The sequence below is a fragment of the Battus philenor genome, unplaced genomic scaffold (genome assembly GCF_028537555.1).
Source record: "Battus philenor isolate CCGP_79_NKW_IND1 unplaced genomic scaffold, ilBatPhil1.0.hap1 SCAF_12, whole genome shotgun sequence".
Lineage (NCBI taxonomy): Eukaryota > Metazoa > Arthropoda > Insecta > Lepidoptera > Papilionidae > Battus > Battus philenor.
The window spans coordinates 15,232,088-15,252,562 of NW_027181674.1; the positions used below are offsets into that span (position 1 = coordinate 15,232,088).

General features: G+C 41.6%; 1 protein-coding gene across 1 annotated transcript; it reads left to right on the top strand.

The window, feature by feature from the left end:
* The first annotated feature begins 189 nt into the window (after positions 1-189).
* On the top strand, positions 190-18,269 carry LOC137932617 (NF-kappa-B inhibitor epsilon-like). Its single transcript, XM_068776225.1, has 5 exons — positions 190-679; positions 2,084-2,409; positions 13,021-13,109; positions 15,775-15,987; positions 16,992-18,269. Exons 1-5 carry the CDS (start codon positions 378-380, stop codon positions 17,067-17,069), a joined length of 1,008 nt encoding a protein of 335 aa, XP_068632326.1. The 5' UTR covers positions 190-377; the 3' UTR covers positions 17,070-18,269.
* The last annotated feature ends 2,206 nt before the right edge of the window (positions 18,270-20,475 follow it).

A 20,475-nucleotide genomic window follows, 5' to 3' on the forward strand; every position in this document is an offset into this window, starting at 1 on the left:
AAAGTGAAGAATGTTTATCTTTTTAAGTATTTATTAAGCATGCATTAAGCAAAGATTCACTCTTAAATAGTAAATCCAAAACTATTAAGCGCTATAAAAATAATCCAAAATCGTTCTAGTACGTATATCCGAATGTGGAATTTTCCCATACCTACATTCTAATCTATAGCCTTTTGTGTTCGGGCTTGTCCGATTTGTTGTGACGTCCTTCTTTTTTGATAAACGCTCGATCGGCGCTCATTGCGCACGCGATTTTACTCCGACGCAGTTGTTTGCAAGCAAAATAATTTATATTATCAAAACATGTCTTCGTGCCATTGCCAAGTGTAAACTTATCGTTATATCGTTTAAAGTAACTTAGTGTTCGTATATCCAAAATGAGTGCCAAAAAGGGAACGAAGATTAGTGAAGACAAAAACACAGACTCTGGCTATTTGTCCGGACCACTCAGTGAACAGCTGTCGGGGGTTGTGGAAGTTGAAGCCAGTGGTGATAGTGTAGATGTTAGTGCGTTCGTGGATGAACCGTTGGATAGTGGCTTAGATCTGTCGGAATGCTTATCCAGCATAACGATTAGTGATAAGGACACACAGCTGCCGCGGATTGAGGTCCAGGATGCCAAAAGCCAGCAGTACCCACCTTTACAGATACTATTCGAACAGGACGACGACGGGGATACGTAAGTTCTTTCTATTTATGTAACACTGCTTCGATATAGCAATGTACATTACAGTCTCTCGGACCTTGAAGTCAATCGGAAAAATTGTTTGCACATTCTATGCATATAACTTGTTTACACATAGATTTCGTATTCACATTTCTTATTGGATTCGTATTAGTTTACCATTTTCCTTAAAATACAATAGGTTGAATGAAAATATTTACGTCACGTATGTTCTCACTATGTAAACAACCCTGGATGGTTAAATGAATTTAAAAATTCATTTTTATTATTATATTCTTATACCACTTCCTTTTCAATGATCATAGTGTAAAAAAGAAATAGCCACAAATAAGATAAATAATTAAGATAAATGAATCTTGAAATAGAACATAAATCAAGGTGTACTCTTGAACTGCACTCTCACTTCTTGGAGTGTCATTGTCAATGTGGGCAACACAAGACTGGTTATTGAGGTGAACTTGACGGGAGGCCTGTCTTGCAGTGGACATCTATCGGCTGATATGATGGTGATGATGAACTCTTATCTCTGAGAACTTAACATGAGAATTTGTTGTTGAAGTTGACTCTTTTAAATTTTTAAACAACCTTGTTTTTAATGTAATTTACATGCATTATATTAATTGATGAAAGTAATTGGTCAAGAACAGAGGTTGCATAGGGGATAATGATTTGGACTTCACTACCAGAAGTCAAGTAGTGTAATAGCAGTCGCACATTTGTTGTACAGGGAACATTTTGAGGACCTAAGGGATCTTGTGACAAAAAACCTGAGATTTCTTTCTTATACCGATTAATCTCATAATGGGCCCGTGTAATGTAGTGGGTATTTTTTCAAGGAAGTCTATATCTTAGCAGTGGGAATATGTATGAGACCATAGGAACTTTAAAAAAAAAGTTTAATTATGACTAAATCAAGGAAAAATAGGAAATTTGTCAAAGCAAGTTGATTATAAAATTTGATTACATGCTTAGTCTTGTTCATGTCTAGATAACATTGTTTGTAACCAGTACATTTGCACTAAGCTTTTCAATTATCATGCTAATTATATTTGATTTTAATGTTTCATACTAATAATTTCTTTCCAACTTATATAAATATTGTGTATAGTATAGTACTTGGTATTTGATTTGATATGTTGGAAATTATAATATTTTCTGAGGCTTTACTTAATTTATATATATACAAAATTAAAGCACTATGGAATAAAGACAACACTACTTCTTTGCTATAAGTCTGACACTTTGGCCCAATGTGCGAAATCAAGTTGTGGCCACACTACATAAGTAAGATACAGATATAGGTATATTAAATCATCATTACAAATCTGTTCTTTGTAGGTGGTTCCTTAAAGTGGTTTTACCAATATTATGATTCACTTAATGATTTTTTTATTACAGACAATTGCACATTGCCTCAGTCCATGGCTGCGAGAAATCAGTAGGAACTCTGATCAGAGTATGTCCGGAAAAATCATGGCTAGATGTGGCTAATGACTATGGCCACACAGCTCTGCATCTAGCAGTAATGAGTGGCAATGCAGTAGTCACTAGAATGTTGGTTATAGCCGGCGCATCACTAGCACTCAGGGATTTCAATGGAGACACTCCACTACATCTTGCTGTGGCTGCGAATAACAAAGACTGCATTCAGGCACTACTGGCGCCAGTGCAGGATCAGCCTCACAGGAAGCTGTCTACAGTGCTGAACCAGAAAAATTATAATGGTAAGTTTTCTAGTCTTCTCATAGTAACTTTAACACACCATCATAACTATTTTACTAAGAGAGTCCTTAAGTACTAGACAACACAGATTTTTTATGATTTATTGGTAATTAATTTGCTTCCGCATATCTCTACACAGTTATTCTCTTTGGATGACCAGTTATGTTAATTTCCTTATAAGCATTAATTAAATGTCAGTCAATTTGTAATAGAAAAAGACAAGTGTAATTGCTTTTTAATTACCATTACATAATTTAAACTAATGTTTGCTAGAGGAGGTAATCATCATCTTGCAGGGAATAATTTACTTTAAGAATAGAATTTGAAAGTTATAAAACATTTGCATAATGGATGTTAGGCAATGGTTTAAAATTTTACTCTTACTTTAGTGTATAAAGAATATAAAATATACTTGAGTTGTTTAAAAAGCTTATGGTTGTGTTGCTTAGTCAGTAGCATTTACTAGGGTTTTTCCAATGCTGTGCTCTGCCAAAACAAGCCTTATTGGTTTTTTTATGTTTTCCTTTTGTTTCTCATTGTTTGGTTATGCGGTCATTGCCTAGGATCAACTGATTGTTGAATGTAATTAAGTTCAGAACAACAGTTTACTTTATGCAACAGACTAGATATAACTTTTTTAAAAGGTTTTAATGCACTCATGTGCATATGTTGAATATATAATATGAATATAATATGACCTTCACAAAAGAACATAGGTGTTGCGAAAGATGTTGTCTATGTACCAACTGCATCAGTCCTTCATCAACGCATACAAGTCTACTTAGGGGGCTTTAGCTAATTTTATACAGGTAATTAGATTACCATGTAAACTTTTTGAGAAGTTTTTTTATAGCTTAAGCAAACCATTTGTCATACTATCAAGAACTGTTATTCGAGTATTGAAGGTAATAGGGCTCTGATCTTGCTTAATTAAAACCTCGTTTTTAGTAAACCCAAAGCTGTTATATTTACTTTATGATTGGAAGCCCGTTAGGTCTTAGTTCGCTGGGTGTACGCCATGGAGTATCCATACTTAAGGGAACGGCCCAATAAGCCTTTAGCATTCTGTTACAAGGGTGTCGAAGGGAGCCGAACATTGACGTGATAATTATTTTGTGAAAATTACATAAATTTTATTGCCTATTCAATAAGAGACATAAGAGGCACATAGTAATTTCCAGAAAGCACGTGGCGCGTCAATAGATTTCCGTTCGAGTAACTTTTTACGTTTTTAAAAACCGGTTTATTCATTTAGTTATTTCAAGAGGATCCGTGTAAGTTGTATTAATGTTTTTGTTTTATTACTGCAAGGTATTACTGCTGCTAATCACTGAGCATTAGTTTGATTCAGTGTTGAAACGTAATAAGATTATACCCACGATGCCCCACGGGACTCCGCCGGGAGCTGATAGTTTTATCTGCTTTCGTTGTCCGGAGATAACGCACGTTGCACGTTACCAATACTTGCAAATGATAACACTTATTTATAACAAATCATTAGACGTCGCTACTAAAAAACCTCGTAACGTAAAAGGTTAATGACTTTTGTGGAAAAGTTTTAAAAAGCCGAATATTGAAACAATAACTTAAAAAAATACAGAAGAAATACATAATTCTTTTGACATTAAACATAGACGAAAACGTCAAGTGGCGACTGACTTGCACCTGACAAAACGTACGCAGGTTTATTAGAGGTCAGAGTTTTGATAGACCGGGCAAAATTACAATTAAACGAACATCATTCCAGATGACACAAAGGATGTCCTGTTAGGTAGTTTATATGTTCTTCACTAAACAATAAAAATAAAATCCCGTTTGTATTATACTTGTGTGGGTGTCGATTTTAAATTCGAGAGAATTCTATATTTAAATGTTTTAACATACAAGTTTAGTGATTTTGATGGATATATAATACACTGACTGTTAAATGTATGCAAAGTATTCTCATTTGTTTTTATAATCGCCATCCGAACCATTGATTTGTTTGTCGTCAAATGATGTCAGTTAGTGAATAATGTAATAAATTCAAACTTGTTTTGATCCGATGTGGATGTACGTTGCATAAAGCCGCTTGCCAACGTACTGAAGTTTTGTCACTCGCCTAGGTCGTGTGCGCTCGGAACTGGTTTCATACAAACGTACACGCATTCGAACAAGCAAGTGTCATTACAAATATTGACGTGAGGTAACGGCCGCCAGGAAGCGGCGCGCGAGAGGTCACGCGCTTAGAAAAACCCTCCTCCGCCGTAATCGGAGGCCCGCGAAACCCCAAGGCCCTAACACTGATATCATTTCTAAGTGGAAGGGCTAGTCATTGCACATTGCACGCAGCGACCGCGCCGGCGATGCGCAGCACATTCCGCATTCACCCGACGTTCCTGTATTGTTAAAAATATTTCCATCTTACGTCATGGCGGTCGTGACGGACGCACTGCAAATCACCTATTGTTGATTGGATGACTTACTGTGCGTCAAGTTTAGATCCTTCGTCGAATTCGTTTGAACTTAACAGTAAAGACACGACGACGCGTCGTTCTCTAACATCGCAGTTACCGGCTCCCCGGTAATGAATGTTGATAAAGTTAATGAACTACAATGATCTGCGATTATAAACCGATTAGTGTCGCCTCGTCCCGGAAGCCGAGAACCCGTTTTCATTCTTCACTCGTGGAGGGTATAGCGGATGTGAGTGCAGGCAGTTTGCCTTCGTCGCGAGCCATTGTTCGCGGGCCGACACCGCAAAAAATACGGATATGAAGTAGCTCTAGTGTCGAAGAACCTGTTCCCAGACACGACACTTGTGACGTGTTCGAGCGAGTAGCAGTTCCGCTACGGGCTTCTACGGAATTGCAAGTGCAATCTCCTCACCGCGGCTGACTAATGCTATTATTACTTAGGATACCCGGTGCTCGCAGTCTGCGGGTTATAAGTGATTGTAGGTCAAAAATTATAATTTTTGGTTTCAAATCATTTGTGTAATGTTTGTACACAGCTCGCAGACGCCTTAAGAGCTCTTAAAGCCAAAAATGTAAAAGAACGAAGAGCACATTTAGTATTTTAAATGGCAGGACAGTTGCATTGAAATCGGTTACATTGCAATCCACCGTGAAATTACTGATATGACCCAACTATATGTGCTAGCGATCACTTAATTTAAATTACCCAGTAAACAATTGTCCAAATTACCAGTATCAACATTCCCAATATATGCAATTTATCGCGTTTGCTATACTGCAAAGGTGTTGTACCGCGAAACGTACAGTAAAATGGTATTAGTGCCGGAGGTGCACTGAAGCTGAGGTGTGATTGGGGTTTTCCGTCGATCGGTCGCGGGAGCGCGCAGCGCAGATCGCCTGATGTGCATTTACATTTGGGTTTACCCACCAGTGCGGCCTTGCGGCGAGAGCGCGTCGCGCGGCGGCTTCCGCCTTCGCCCGTCATCCAATTGCCAAAGTATGATCGTACAAGTTTGTTTTGCAGGTTCGAAACATCTATGATGAATAGACCCAGTCCGCAGTATGTTAATATATTTAAATTAGTCATTCAGTAATCGAAACTGCCGATCCAATACCAATAACGTTTGCGAATCGCCGGGGAATCTACAAAAACGGTCAGCGCAATAACCACAAGCTTAGCTGTAAACACGTTTGATTGATGAGGTTTCACCGAAACCTCGCCGTGGGTGGGAGAGGTTTGGGTATTCCCCATCATGTAACAGCCGAAGTGAAAGCAGCTCGCGGGCCGCACGGCGTGGGATATCCCACCAGCGCGAATTCGCGTGTTACGTGACACGCGGACGTGAAGTTTGCATTTGAAGGTGTTTTAAACATTTAACGTTTGCCACGTAACCTTTAATTCACATCATGAATAACGCTCGATCAACGTATTATAATTAATATCCCGTCGTGTTTTTAATAAATTATTTTAAATAGAGTACGAAAAGGAAGGAGTATTTTACTACAAGTGTCAGCATTCGTTTGACCGCATGACCGAATGTTTCGGCGAAATGATCATTAAACACAAAAACAACGGTTCTAATTGCTTCATTAAAAGCTAATTCAGGGATTACCTTGCGGCGGCAAAAATCCAAAGATGACGGGAAAAATCCAAATGACTATTGAAAGGAAAACCGCAAAGGTTTGCAATGGCGGGCGCGTCCGAAAGGTGACGGCTTGCGCCGTGGGTTATCCCCGCGTGAAAGTGCCCGTCTAAGACTTCTTACTTTCCAAATTCGGCGTCTGACATAACTCGGCCGCAATCAAGCCGCCGTGTTGCTCCGTGTTGCGCCGTGTTGGCACTTCGATGGACGCAACAATCAGTTGCCGAGTACACAATCGTAACGTACCGTTAGCAGGGCACTTGCGAACGATCCAACTTGACATTGCTCCCGTCAAACGTTACTGGTTTGGAGGCCGAAGGTTAAAATTACCCGAGCTATTGAAATCAGGTCATGAAATATTAATTTTTCTCCGAGCACCATTCTAAAATTCTGAATATTTAACGTTGTTAGTGCTCGTTGCTACTGTTTCTCGTCTGCAGTTCAAGCCGACGCGAACAGTAAAGTGTAGAATTAATAATCGATCGACGTTATATTGACGCAACTGTTCGAAAGATAGACGGCTTGGAGGTGCGCCAGCGTGCGTTGCCGCAAAATGTATTGAATTATACGTATGCGGTATTTACTTAAGCGCCCGCAAATATTCTGTGGTCAAAGACTCCGCGGTCTGGAAATCCAACTTCAATCCGGTTATTGGTCATCGTTATTTTAATTATAGCAGTTGGCAAAGTCGGTTTATTTGTATACAGTGCATATGAACGAGTCAGCCGCAGTCTTCGAGTAGGCTAACGAATGATTATGTACAAAATAGTTAAAAACGAGCAATACCGTGGAAAAATAGAGAAGAATTCTTTAAAAACAAGACTGTTTATTTAATGAAGCGCCGGGCCACGCTTACTGTAAACATACATAATGTAAGCGCCATCGGCGCTCTTTTAAAAGCGAACAGAGATAATGGGAAAAAAATACGATGTGTTTATTTCTTTGGACGACGATACGCGGTGTAACCTCGAAGTGTCTTTTTTGGAATTTCCACGTGCGGCCGTGACGTCGCACCGCCGTCGTCGGCGTGCACACGCGCCGCGCGGCGCAGGCGGTGCGATGCGAAGCTATGCATCGCGCTTGATGCCATCTTGTAAATGATCGCTGCAACACGATCCCACCAACAATCGTCTTAAAGTTCGCTGGAATTCTTTAGACCAAAAAAGAAAACTTACCGTCCTCAGGACATCATTCAATGTAACGCGTAACGCGTCATTTATTTTAATTGTCAAGAGCTTTGATGCCGATCCAATCGTAAAATATTTCTCCAGACAGTGACCGCGACTGTTCTCTTCTATTAGAAAGTTCGCGGTCAATAATCAATTGAAGCTTTAGTTCGTGTAAACGAAAGTTCTTTAACGAAAACTTTCGACCAAATTAAATAAAAACCCATGAAATATTTTAAACTTGAAGATCGTAAACAATTCTTTAATATCTATATCTATGAAGCCGATAGTGGGACAGTCCCAACAAATATAATCTATCTATCGATTATTGACATTGCAATTATAACGATAACAGAAGAAGACGCGCTGCCCTGTTTACAATTTGATATCGAAGCGATCAGAGATAACACACCGCTCGTCTGCAGATTTTACAACAGCGCCTTCTCTCAATTCCCTGCTTGTTCAAATGTATACAAACATGTCTCGGAGGAAGTAGTTGCAAGTTAGTTATTTTGGTTTCTATGAGTCAGCCGCTGGCGTTTTTGGGGCTTCACGTACGGAGTATATTTACGTTCGTTCAGAGTTTTGGCAAACAGGCTATGTAAGTCGGGCGACACCTTAAAATTCAAACGTGTAGCGTGCCGGTCCGCAGCCTAGTTCTAATCATTTTGATCAGAGCTCTGAAGAATCCATCAATAACATCACTTTGTATTAGCCGACGACTTTCGTTAATATTATAAGCAATTTATTTGATCATTGTCAAAATACGCCCCGGTCTATATATTATCATTAAGTTAAGCATATCGTGCTGCATATATTTGCTGTTCGAGCCATAAAAAGTAAACGTTTTGTGTTAAAGATTGTACGGTCCGCCGGAGTTAATATACACTACAAAGCCTACATCACCGCGCTGGAATTCCTGAAACAAGCCTTTAAAGCTTAACAAAAGATTAATTCCGCTTCTAAGGCTCTCCGGGCAGCAAACAAAAAGCGCGGAGCCGTTATCTGCGAACACTTTATTGCCGAGCACACGCGGGGTTTTCCAGCTGCCGACCCGCTTTTTCAATGTCATTTACATGCGCTGTTCAAATAAAATTTCCACGTAAACAGACTCGTGACAAATTTCCCTGCGACCACGCATTCGCACAGACATATCATCTCTATGAAAATTTAAAGTATTAGTCTGAAACAAAGATCATAGAAATTTCCGGAAATTTAAAACGTACGCGCGTTGCGACTCCGTATGATATACAACAAGATTAAAATTCCAAATGAATGTAGTAATTGTGCGCTCATAAAGGTTGCATAGCTCGGTTGGAACTTGCCCCGATATCGTTAGATTCATACCGAGGTTTGCGTCATTGACATTGATCGTTGAACCCTGGCCTTATCGTCTGAGAACCACCTTTAACTAGATACGCCAGGTAAATACGCCGCGCTTCTCTAAACCGGTGCGTCTCTCTCTGACCCGTTCTGTACGGAAACGGTGAAAATACGTTCGCCATTAGCCATATAAGGCGAGGGCCAGCGACGCGCGCGCCGCATAGCTGGGAAAACCCCAGCAGGTGCGCCCCGCCGCCCGCCGCCGCCCGCCGCCGCCCGCTCTCCCCCTCGTAGCCCTATTAATAAAACTCTGCCGGCGCCGCGTGCACCGGCGTCCGTCCGCACCAAATGATCTTAAATTAAATATTTCATCGGACGTTCAGATATTTTAATTTCGTTAACAGAGGTCAGCCTAACCGTGGCGTGCGTGATTTGCGCGAACAATTTTAACAGTTTTTATGAAATTAATTAAAAATCGCAGGTTTAGGCAGTATACACGCGAGCAAGGTTCGACGGCGACGGCGCGATATTTAGCAGGGCGCCGGAGAGAAGCAGTACAGATCTCGTAGCGCCACCGGGAGTGTTGGCCGGGGCCGCAAGGCCGCGCACGCAGCGCTGGCGTGAGACTCGAGGCTGCGATTTCCGAGAAATGATATTCCGTTTCCTAGAAGGCGGCGAGCAGTCGTTCCGGTCGCGGACTCGTTTCCTGCGGTTTCATTGTTATCGATCTCCATTCTTCGTTGTTATCCGATCGAGGTTTTTTCACGGAGCGGAGAGCTCGGCGCCCGCCCGCAGCCGCCCGCCTCCGCCGCCCTCCACCGGCTTTCACCGGCCCCGCCTGCGAGATGCAAATCGCAGGCTATTTAGCTTTCTTTTTTATTTTTTCGCGGCGCTATAAAGAGCATTTTTCCGCCTTTATTGTTAGTTATAATTAGCTACTATGAAATATTTGTTAAAACAATATTAAAAATGTCCATAGAGAAACATCACTTGCAACATGCGAATAAACAAGAAATATGTCCTTTGCCATTTGTGTGCTAATGTGCTGGCTTAATAGAATAATATTGCTGCGTGAAACGGAGCGAAGAGTACGCATCGGTTTTTACTTTGTGCGGCCACTGCATGCAGACTGTCAACGTCTGTAAAACTCGCGGACCGCTCTGTTCCGCGAACGTAGTTCCGGAGAAGCTCCCAAAAGCATTATACATTTGTTCTAATGTGTCTTCATCACGTGTGTATGTTTTTTGTAACATAGTTTCGCGCGCAAAGTGTATTGTAATATTCTGCTCGCACGATAACAAGTAACGGCGTACACCGGTATGCAATTCATCCGCCTTCAACACGAGATTAACCCGTCTAGATGGATGGAGCGATTGCTCACTCTCACTAAAAATAAATCGTCGCGAAATAACACCGGGAGATGTAAAATCCTCCCGGGTATTTCGGAGCGCGCTGTGCGCCCATTTATTTACGTCGAGTTGTAAATAGCCCTGGATCCAGGCCAATCTGCGGACCGCACCGCTTATCGGTGTTATGGTGTTCGTGCGATTGTTTTAGATTCAACGAAGCCGCGCCGCGTGGGTGATTGTACAACTACCAATCGATTTAGTCGAAGTAGGAAGTCCTGAATCCCCTACATAGTACTGTGGAGCAAAAAAGTTGTAAACGGAACACACGCAAGCTAACCAAGCTGCCTCCATTTGTCTCTGTTGTAGTCTAAATATAATAAACTTTTTATCATATATTAGTGTAATAAAGCAATAAACTGATCCCGGTCATTAATGATAAATTAATTCCTACAAGAATTTCACATTTGATTTGAGGTTTCTAAAGGTATTTAAGCTAAAGAGATACGATACCACCAACCATTAGAACACAAATGTTTCCATTTCACTGCGGCACAGCGTTCCGACTGAGATAACTAAAATTCTGTTCCAACTAATTCTTTAGTTCGACCGGTTTTTCCCACTTGTGTATCATAAAACATACGACGCTGAATATGATACGTTCTAGACGTGACGCCGCGTTTTTTCACTTGGTTCTTCCAAAGAGAAATCTCAAATACTTAACTTGCTTTATCGAATTCACACTACTCGACAATCAATGTCACTCTGTACGTATTTAACAATCAACGTGTGCACGTTGATTGTTAAATACGTACTGAGTGACCAGTCGGAGATAGGTGTACGAGCTTTAAAGTTTTTATACTTATCTACAATCACTCTGAAACTCTTTTGGAATACGACAGCCCAATGATTTCTGGCAGTACAAAGTGTACAGCATTAGATGGTAAACAATAAATAATTTTAATATATACAGTGATCCTAATTTTGAAAACACCTTTTCTCACTATATTATAATTACGTTATCTTTTCTCAAATCTTTGATGTTTGTACAGGGAGGGCATTGAAAGCAACTGTGCTAAGTAGCAATCGCATGTACATGACAATTATTTAGGGATCGATAGAGTTCTGAAGTGTTAGCTCACTGGAACACAGACAACTAAATGAAATAGAAAAACACATCTCTCATTAACATTTATCTGTGATCAAATGCAAGTACGCGTGTGTGAGTGCACTGTGAATGTGTTTCGTTATCTCGCGGCTCCGTTTCGACATTTCGGAATTCCCGGCGTCGGCGCGCGCTCTCTGTGACTTTTGTTTCGTCCGGACAAGTTTTTTTCGCGTCGCAGCGACCGTGCAGCGGCCGCCGTGTCTCTAACGTACGACTCTATCTCTTATTCGCAACTTTCACTCGATAACAACGACGTGCGTTATGTGCGATGTGAACTTTTATTAGCTGCTGTTTGTTATCGCGGGATGTTTTCAGTGCCGCTTCAATGGCTTTGTTATGAGATACATTATATGCTACACATGGTTGGCAGAGGCGGCCTCGTTCGCATGTATGCGGCCCATCTGGTCAGTTTAAAAACATGAGACGCAATTAGGTTGTTGAACAGGGCCGCTAAACAATAACATTTTTTATATTCCTATAGGTTTTCGGACAATTGTAGCTTTTTCTTCAATTTGTCTATAATTATAACCTAGATTTCTTTTACTGTAACATTGCCAAATATTGCAGCTTTAAATCACACTTTGAATGAAACTTCTGCAAGTCAAACAATACTAAAATCTTACATTATCAATTATTCAGATACAATAACAGAAGCCGGGTTAGGTTTCTGGATTATTCAGCTTTGGAATTAATTAATCTAACTTGCAGTAGTTGAAGAAATTTAAGAGTGATAAAATGCGATCAAAACGCGTTTAGAACCCGCGCTTGGCTTTGTGTAGTTATAAGATGTCAGTATAGATCACAGTTCCTGTGGAATTGGACTCTCCTTTTATTCTTTATTGACGTGAGATACATCATATATATATATATATAATATATAGATCGTAGGTAGTTAATAACATTAGTAAATGATAATATTCTACCGTGATATTATGTAATTATTGCTCGACTGCAAGGTAATTTGCAAGTTCTTGTTAACGAAATGGATCAACATGTATGTGTAGCAGATGTTGTCGTGCTCGATAGCGCTCGCTCGTGGTGACCTTAGTGCAGGACGGTCACGTACTCACTTCAGAGCCGCTTTCGTCGTGTTATGTTTTAATCTGTCGTGTTTATATTTGTTTTATTTTGATTCGAATTCGTTGATATGACAGAGATAATTCTTAGTTTGAGTTCGAAGAACTCGCGCCATGTACAGAGATATATATGTCCGCGATGGTTGTGCTGGTGTTGTAGCAGTTAAGGAGCTTTTTCCTCATCTTGGACAGCGCCGGCTGACGTGTGCTTCGGCTGCGTCACGCGGTTAAGCAATATCGAAACCGGCTTAACGGCTTCAGTTGAACCAACGGTTAGGTCATTCACAAACTAACACTCAAATCACAATTCGCTTCAAAACGCTCCTATAAAAAGAAACAAACATGTTTGGGAATACCAACTAATTAACGTGTTCGTACGTCGACGTGTAAAATGTGCGAAGTAGTTTTATTTACGATGTGTTTTCATTGTTACAGGTCAAATGTGCATCCACCTGGCGGCGTCTGCTGGACACCTGGAGACCGTGCAGACTCTCGCTTACTACGGTGCACACCTTGACGCCTCTGTAAGCTTCTTTTATTCATTTACCCACTTTTGATTGTTCCTCGTGATCCCTTGTAAAAATTACCGGTCAAAGGGAATCGTTTTTATTGTTTAATTATAGTGAACGCATTCACAGTGCTGCACTACGTCACTGCACCGTGCCCGTGCAATTAGTTGTTTAAGAATACGGCATAGAAATCGTTTGTACCTTTTAGATGTTTGCGTACGCGATAATCAGTGAAGCTCATATGTATCGCGCGAGCGGAGATCCCCAGCATGCCGTGTCGACACTCACGTTGCGCAGCACGAATATCACTCTTGAGCACGCCGAATAGAGTTCATTATCACGTTTCCTTATTAATATTTACATACAAATATCGCAAGACCGACGGAGAATTCGGCCATGCTAAGGTCAAAACGATCACAATTTGTCATCAAAAATTTGTTCGATTTACGTTAAACTCAAGGGCCACGTTGTTTTAGTCGACTGCCTTTGAAAGGAAAACATACAGGACATTACAACTCCAACTACCCGCAAGAATTTGTTGGTAGAGTTGTAATGTCCTCGCTATTTTCACACAGATTAGTTTACATTGTTCATTTCCGGTAATGTTTGATAATATTAATATTTATACATTCAATTTTATCTACGCGCATTTTATTATCGCAGATCCGGAAATAGCAAAATAAAGTGGATAAATCTAATAATTTCAAGTTCCAATCCGGTAAATATATATATACAATATTATTGTAGCGACTCGAGTCGAGCGTCCTTAGAGTCCACCCGAACTTAGTTATTATAATAAGGTTTAGAATAACTCTACCACTTCAGCTCGGAGCTATAAATGCCAACGGACAAGCAGTAAGTATTAGTCCGTCACAATATTATATTCTTTCCAATCGAAAACGTAGGTGAAGTACCCTAATTAATTGCAACGCTTAAACTTGATATTGATTTTCTCGTATTTGGTTATATTAGCAGAGCATTCGTTTACATCTTGTTACAAATACCAGGTGAACAGGCATGCGCGGGCGCACCGGTTTCGCCCTCTACCGCACTCTCCGTCGGGATTCCCACATCTAATCGCGCAACAGTATCGATAAATCTGGGTTTTTCGGCTCGGTTCATACTTTATTTTCGACCAAACGTAAACAATCCAAATTGCGTCGGTTTCAAAGTCCACAATATATCAGCAATGCAGGCGACAGCAAGGTCCAAGCAATTTTGGTTATTGTTTGTCGACAGCGGCGCGCGATCAATGCACGTCGCTGTCATTCGGGGAATGATCGTTGTGCATCCAACTGGTGCTGCATCAGTAAAGGTCAATAAGGCAGGTTCACAATAAAGCATTTTCCACTGCTGAACATATGCCTTTCCTTTAGACTTCCAACAGGACCGGTTGAGAAGCTGGTCAGCATCCAGGGTCTTCCAGCGACTTCAACAAGTTCATCTGTCCACGCCGTATATCTAATCACGACTCATCAATTATTTATAAAAGAGATATTCGTTCTACATACGTGGAAAAAATCAACAACGTAATTAAATTCAACGTAATTAGGTAAACATCATTTGATTCTTGCCTTTGTTTTTTTGGACTTATTTTGCATAGTTTCCATGTTATTGATCCCATGTGGTTAATTATATGTAATCCTAATTAAATTGTTACAATAATTGACAAATACGTTCACGTAAAGTTCAAAAATCTACATGTTTAGTAAGCAACGAATGGATAAAGATAAAATATCATCATTGTCAACGCGGTTATTGGTAGAAACTTTTAATGAAAATGTATCGGGAAATATAAAGGCCAAGGCCGTGATTCCGTCCAACGCAGTGCTGAGAGCTGCTCTGAGCTAGTTCCAGTTCCTCATACATCGGTGGTAAATACACAGTCGAAGGGTGATATTGTAAGCTGTTCGTAGCGTGGTCGGCTGCGGCTCGGTGGAAAATCCGGCGCGTTTGTTTCATGGCAACGTTTTCCTCAAACGCGGCCGATGCTATCTTTGATACGAATCGCATACACCGATAACCCAGCGACGGTCTGTATGACTATTGTATGCAGTTACGGTTGGAATTTTGAACGTTTAAATAACCTACCCATCATTATTGCCTGGAAGTCGCTAGACACAGGCAGCGCAAAACAGTTCATCGTGGCTGTCTTTGTATTGCGATAATGATGATTGTCGAACAATTATCTGCTACTGGGAAAAAGTATTGCTTGAAGATTTATACGAAGCGTCTACCCCAACGGCATAACGCGGCCTCGCGGTCCGGTTCATATATCTATGTGAACCCAGTTAAATCTTCCGAGGAAGCCTTAACTCTGGAAATAATAAAAATGAGGTTAAGGGTTAGGCATCCTCAGAGCATTGCCACTTCCAGTCCGTAGAAGCTGTATACATGAGGTGAATAGTAAGCTTCTGCCACAAAACCTCTCGTATTTAGTACAGCTTAATGTATTCAGATACGTAAACCGGACTATTCAGACTCGATTCTGTAACACTTGGGGACACGGTGCCATTAAAAATTTCCCGCTTTTTGATCGGTAATAACGCTTGGTTGCGACATATTTTGACTCGCTTACAAATACAGGAACAGCTGCACATAGATTTTTTTTGTTAAGTTATTTACAGTGGCTGTCGACAGCACTGGGTTGTCATTCAAAAACGCGTGTTTGTTGTTGCAGGAGGGTCTGGCAGGGTGGACGGCGCTGCACGTGGCGGCGCGGCGCGGCGATGCGCGGCTGTGCGCGGCGCTGCTGCAGCGCGGCGCGTCTCCCGCCGCCCGCGACCTTGCTGGGCGCACGCCGCGCCGCCTAGCCGCCGGCACGCCTGCCGCACGCGTATTCCCCGCGCCAGCGCTTGACTGGACTGAATCCGACGACGAGGACGATGACGACGTGAGTACCCCCGCACCTCACATTTGCACACACAACTCATACAGGGTTGGGTCCCCAGTCGTGTGCTCGGCCTAAGAACATCAAGAGCACTCGTAGTCACGAGGTGCCCAAGACCTTCCTCACTGTCCCCTGCACGTGGGTATTATTTAGGTGGCGGTGAAAGACCACCCCTGCACATGTTTCTTGGAACAAACATGTGCAGGGGTGGTCTTCTTTTCTCCGATGACGAAAAAAACCAAAGCCACGTGTTATCGATGTTGTGTATATTAAATATGTACATAAATTATTTACAAATTTGACCTAAACACAATGGCGACACAAACGACTACCTCACTTGGATTGGATGCTAACGTGAAAAGAATAATTTAACTATAAAAAGTATTGCGGCCGCTGTGGCCAGTGATCCCGTTTTACGTCACAGCTACATGCATAGATCACTTAGCCGCCCCTTAATCCGTCCGTCTTGAAGCTGAACAGCCTCTGAAACTTCAGCATCATTCACTTTACATTAAACAGCGAGTCTCCATGATGACCTTTAAAATTTGTGAGTGAGCGACTGTGTAGAAGCATTGATTGACTGAGCAGATGATCGCTATGGCCTTAACATTGGTGCAGACCAGCAAACGCAGCATAGGACGGCCGCCAACAACGTAGACAGACGATCTTGAAGTCGTCGGTTATTAGAAAGCTACAGGGGAGCTTGTGTTCAGCAACTCTTTTTTTACCGTCCACGATTCATTACACAAAAGTTACAAGTAGGCACATGTTGCAATAAACACACGCCTCCATATCTTGAAGCCGCTAAACTGATACGCGGGGCCGAGGTCATTGCGCACACAACATGTCTGTCCACTACACTAAAAAACTATTATACACGCACACACTGGCACTCACACGCACATACATAAATACTCTTTTTATTCTTTTGTTATACTGAGTAATAGGAGTTATCCTATTGGTAGCAACCCAACAGCCTGTCTAACCGTACTCTCGATCTCTTTCAGATGATCGACATTGACAGCGACAGCGAGAGTCTGTTTGAAAAGCTGAAGGAGAACATGAACCTGATAAACGTCGCCTAAACGGACCCTCCCCCAACTCCGCTCCCGGACCCACCCTCAAGCCCCCGGAGCTGAATTGTTATAACAATGAATATTGTTTACGTACACTATTGTGGTTAATATAACGGAACTGAATCAGATAAGAAAGCCGCCTACACGCGTGCGTGCAATATTGTACTCTAGATCTAATACCAGATGATGTAAAATGCTCTGTGACTTTTCAATATTTGTCTTAAACCGTAGTTCTGTACTCTAATTGACTTTTGTCAGCCGAGGTAGCACGTAAGACCTGCGTCCAATGACACGGCAGCGCAGCGGCACGGCTGCGTCCGTACGATAAAGTCAACCGTTCCACACTTGTTATTTAAACTACACGCGATAATCAAAACCTTCCGACCGTTTTGTTTAGCGGCTTGACTTTATCGAACGTCTGCCGCCCGATATCGAAAATGTCCTCCAAACACAGTTCAAATGTCAGCAGCTATCAGCGCCGTGTTTTTGCGCGGGAATCGCTGACAGCAGCTGTCACTAGCGACATGTCAGTTGTCGTTTTAATTTTGTCAAAATTATGAGGGGTGTGTGTTTGTTTGCCGACTGAACTGGATGGGAAGGGAATGGCTTCCTACTTCCGTGTGCGGAAACCGTGATATATGTATAAATATATATTTATGTAGAGGACTATATGTATTTTAATTGTAGTTTACGTATCGTATCTTGTATATCTGTAGAGAATGGCAGGCAAGCGTCGTGAGGCGGTTTACCCCGATGAAACGCGGTGCTTCATCGCGGGATAGAGTGTGGTGGACGAGGTCGGGGCCTTGCTCTCACTTCCTCGCGGAAGCGGTGCCTAAGGCCCGGCGCCGTCGGACTGCTTATCCTCAGGGGGGCACTGGCACTCCGCACCCCCCACCGAGACACTTTCCACAGATAGTGCCAAGCGTCTGTTACCTCCTAGTGTAGTCTGTATTTGTGTTACGTCACATTTAATATATTTGTGTTCTATGTTTGTGTGACGAGTTTCCCAAATGTGTAAATAGGTTCGTCCGCTGCGCACAGAGCGCCCCCCGGGGGTGCAGCGTCGGTTAATTTATTCTATTGATTAATTATAAGTCTGGTTTTATTCAACATGGTTTCATTTCACATTATTCGAGCTGAGGGTGCGCGTCCTATGTACACTGTATTGTATGTAACATGGTTTGTCATTTAATACACAATAATAAATTCGCTGCGTGGTTTGATTCGATCACCCGCCGCCGCGCTCGCCGTCACCGGAGTTCTGCACGCCTGGAAGGTCCTGGTATATACACAATGGCCCGTAACCTATTTTAATAGTTATCATAATAATTGATTGGAATGCTAAACGCGATTTGAGAGACAGCTTTAGTCAAGGTCGTCTCTCAGGATCGTTCTCAAGTATGGACTTGCTGTACATAGTTTCACCTGCTTCATATATGGGATATGAAGCAAGTGAAATTCTTGAAGTATATCTTGAGCTTTGTTATTGTAGAGCAGTCCAATCTAACCGCCTTCGGTCCAGCGACCTCAAATCCAGTGAAATTGTAACTTCCGAGTGATACACAACCCAAAAAAAATATTGAAAAATGTAATATTTAAAGAAAAAAACATCGAAAATATCATTTCTTAAAAAAAAAAACAATGTTATGTGAAGGTACTTGATAAAATTTTAAAGCTTTAATTTTAACACAAAAACCCAATTATCAAACAAAATTAACAAAAAAGAAAACTATGTTAGCAACTATGATGCCAGTATTATTCACAGCGATGAAGTTGTTACACGTGGGAACTCTACATTAAAAGCGCAATACGCTTTCTGAGAACAACATTAAATCTATCGACACCAGCTTCCAAAAACTTTCCAGAGTTTTCGGTATCAGTGGCCGAAAAGATGCTTTAAAATGTTGCTAGCAATTCCGAGCCGTGGTAGCACAGCGGTAGAGGGATCTGACTTGCGATCATAAGTCACGGATTCGATTCATACTGCCTTAATTATATAGGATTGCCACTGCGCACAGACAAGTTGTCAGAATATGGGCAGCAGCGTCTTCTCCGTACCATAATACCACACAGAGATCGCCAACCCGCCTGCCATGCGTGGCGATCACGGTATCCTCCATAGATATCTTTGCCGATGCCTTGCAGCGGGCGTCTATGAGCTGAAACGACGAGGGTGCTCTTGTTTACTCATGACTTCATATATCACTATTTATTATAAATTATGATATTGTATTCTCTGCTAATAAATAATATTTTTATCGACTGTCGCTACTTTTTGATCGATTCACAAATCATTAATATTGTGTTTTATCGCAAGCTGTTCCTTGTCGAGCCAGCCTCGTGAATAGATCCTCAACCCAAACATCACGAGCCAATTGATAACAAAGAAATTAAATGTACAACAGTATTGAACTACTCGAACAGTAATAGCAACGCCAATGTAAAGAAGTGTTTACATCAGAGGCGTTTAAGGGTTCGTATTGTGACCTATCTCGCGCATCAGTCTGACCTGCCATGCGTTGATACGTAACACTTGTGCCTAAGTTTCGTGGAGCTAAATGGCACGGCAAGGGGTTAAGTATCTTTTACATTTTTTCTCCTTCGTATTATATAATCTGTTACTTGTAAAAGGTCAGTTTTTTATCTCCCGGTTATTTGCGAGATAAAACTATAATGCGAGATCATTCTCTCAACAATGCGTCGAATGGAATCTTATCGCAGTTCTCGGCGGACAAACGCGCAGTTTTTTGGTTCATTAACTTTCGATATTACGTTCATTAGCTTTCGTACATGAATCTAATGCAATGTATAAATGAATGAAGTATTTAAAAAAAAAATAGAATTGCAGTAGTTCTGCATAAAATGATTCAAAGGAACATTCAAGTCTCCAATTAGCCTAAAACGAGATTTGGTTTACCGACTCTTTAGTTTAATGTGAACGTTGTCTATACAAAGTTACTAGATGGAGCTTATTAGGCTTTGACTTGAACAGTGCAACATGCGGGTCATATTGATCTCCGACAGGTAACACATGAAATGGCAAATGGGGATGGCCAAAATAGACCAGACGCTTAGGAGATATTTGAGACTGCTCATTTGCCTACCTGCCGAGTCCCACTGTTCACATATCACAGAAGATGACAGCACTTACGTGCACACTAGATTTCTTTGCCCGCTGTCGTGTCTGCGATGCTGGGTAGGCCGTGCACTTCTGTCCGTGACTGTCAAAGTCCAGAAGAAGGCGGCCGTGCAAGATCAAGAGAGGACAGATCTCGCTCGAGGATGACGTCAGCGCAGTGACGCGTCCTGTGACGGACTTCCGGAGGATATTGGTCCCCTTGCAGAAGCTGGGTTTTCAGTATCATAGGTGTTTAGGGTGGGGGCCTTAAACTACCAATAGTTTCAGCGGCTC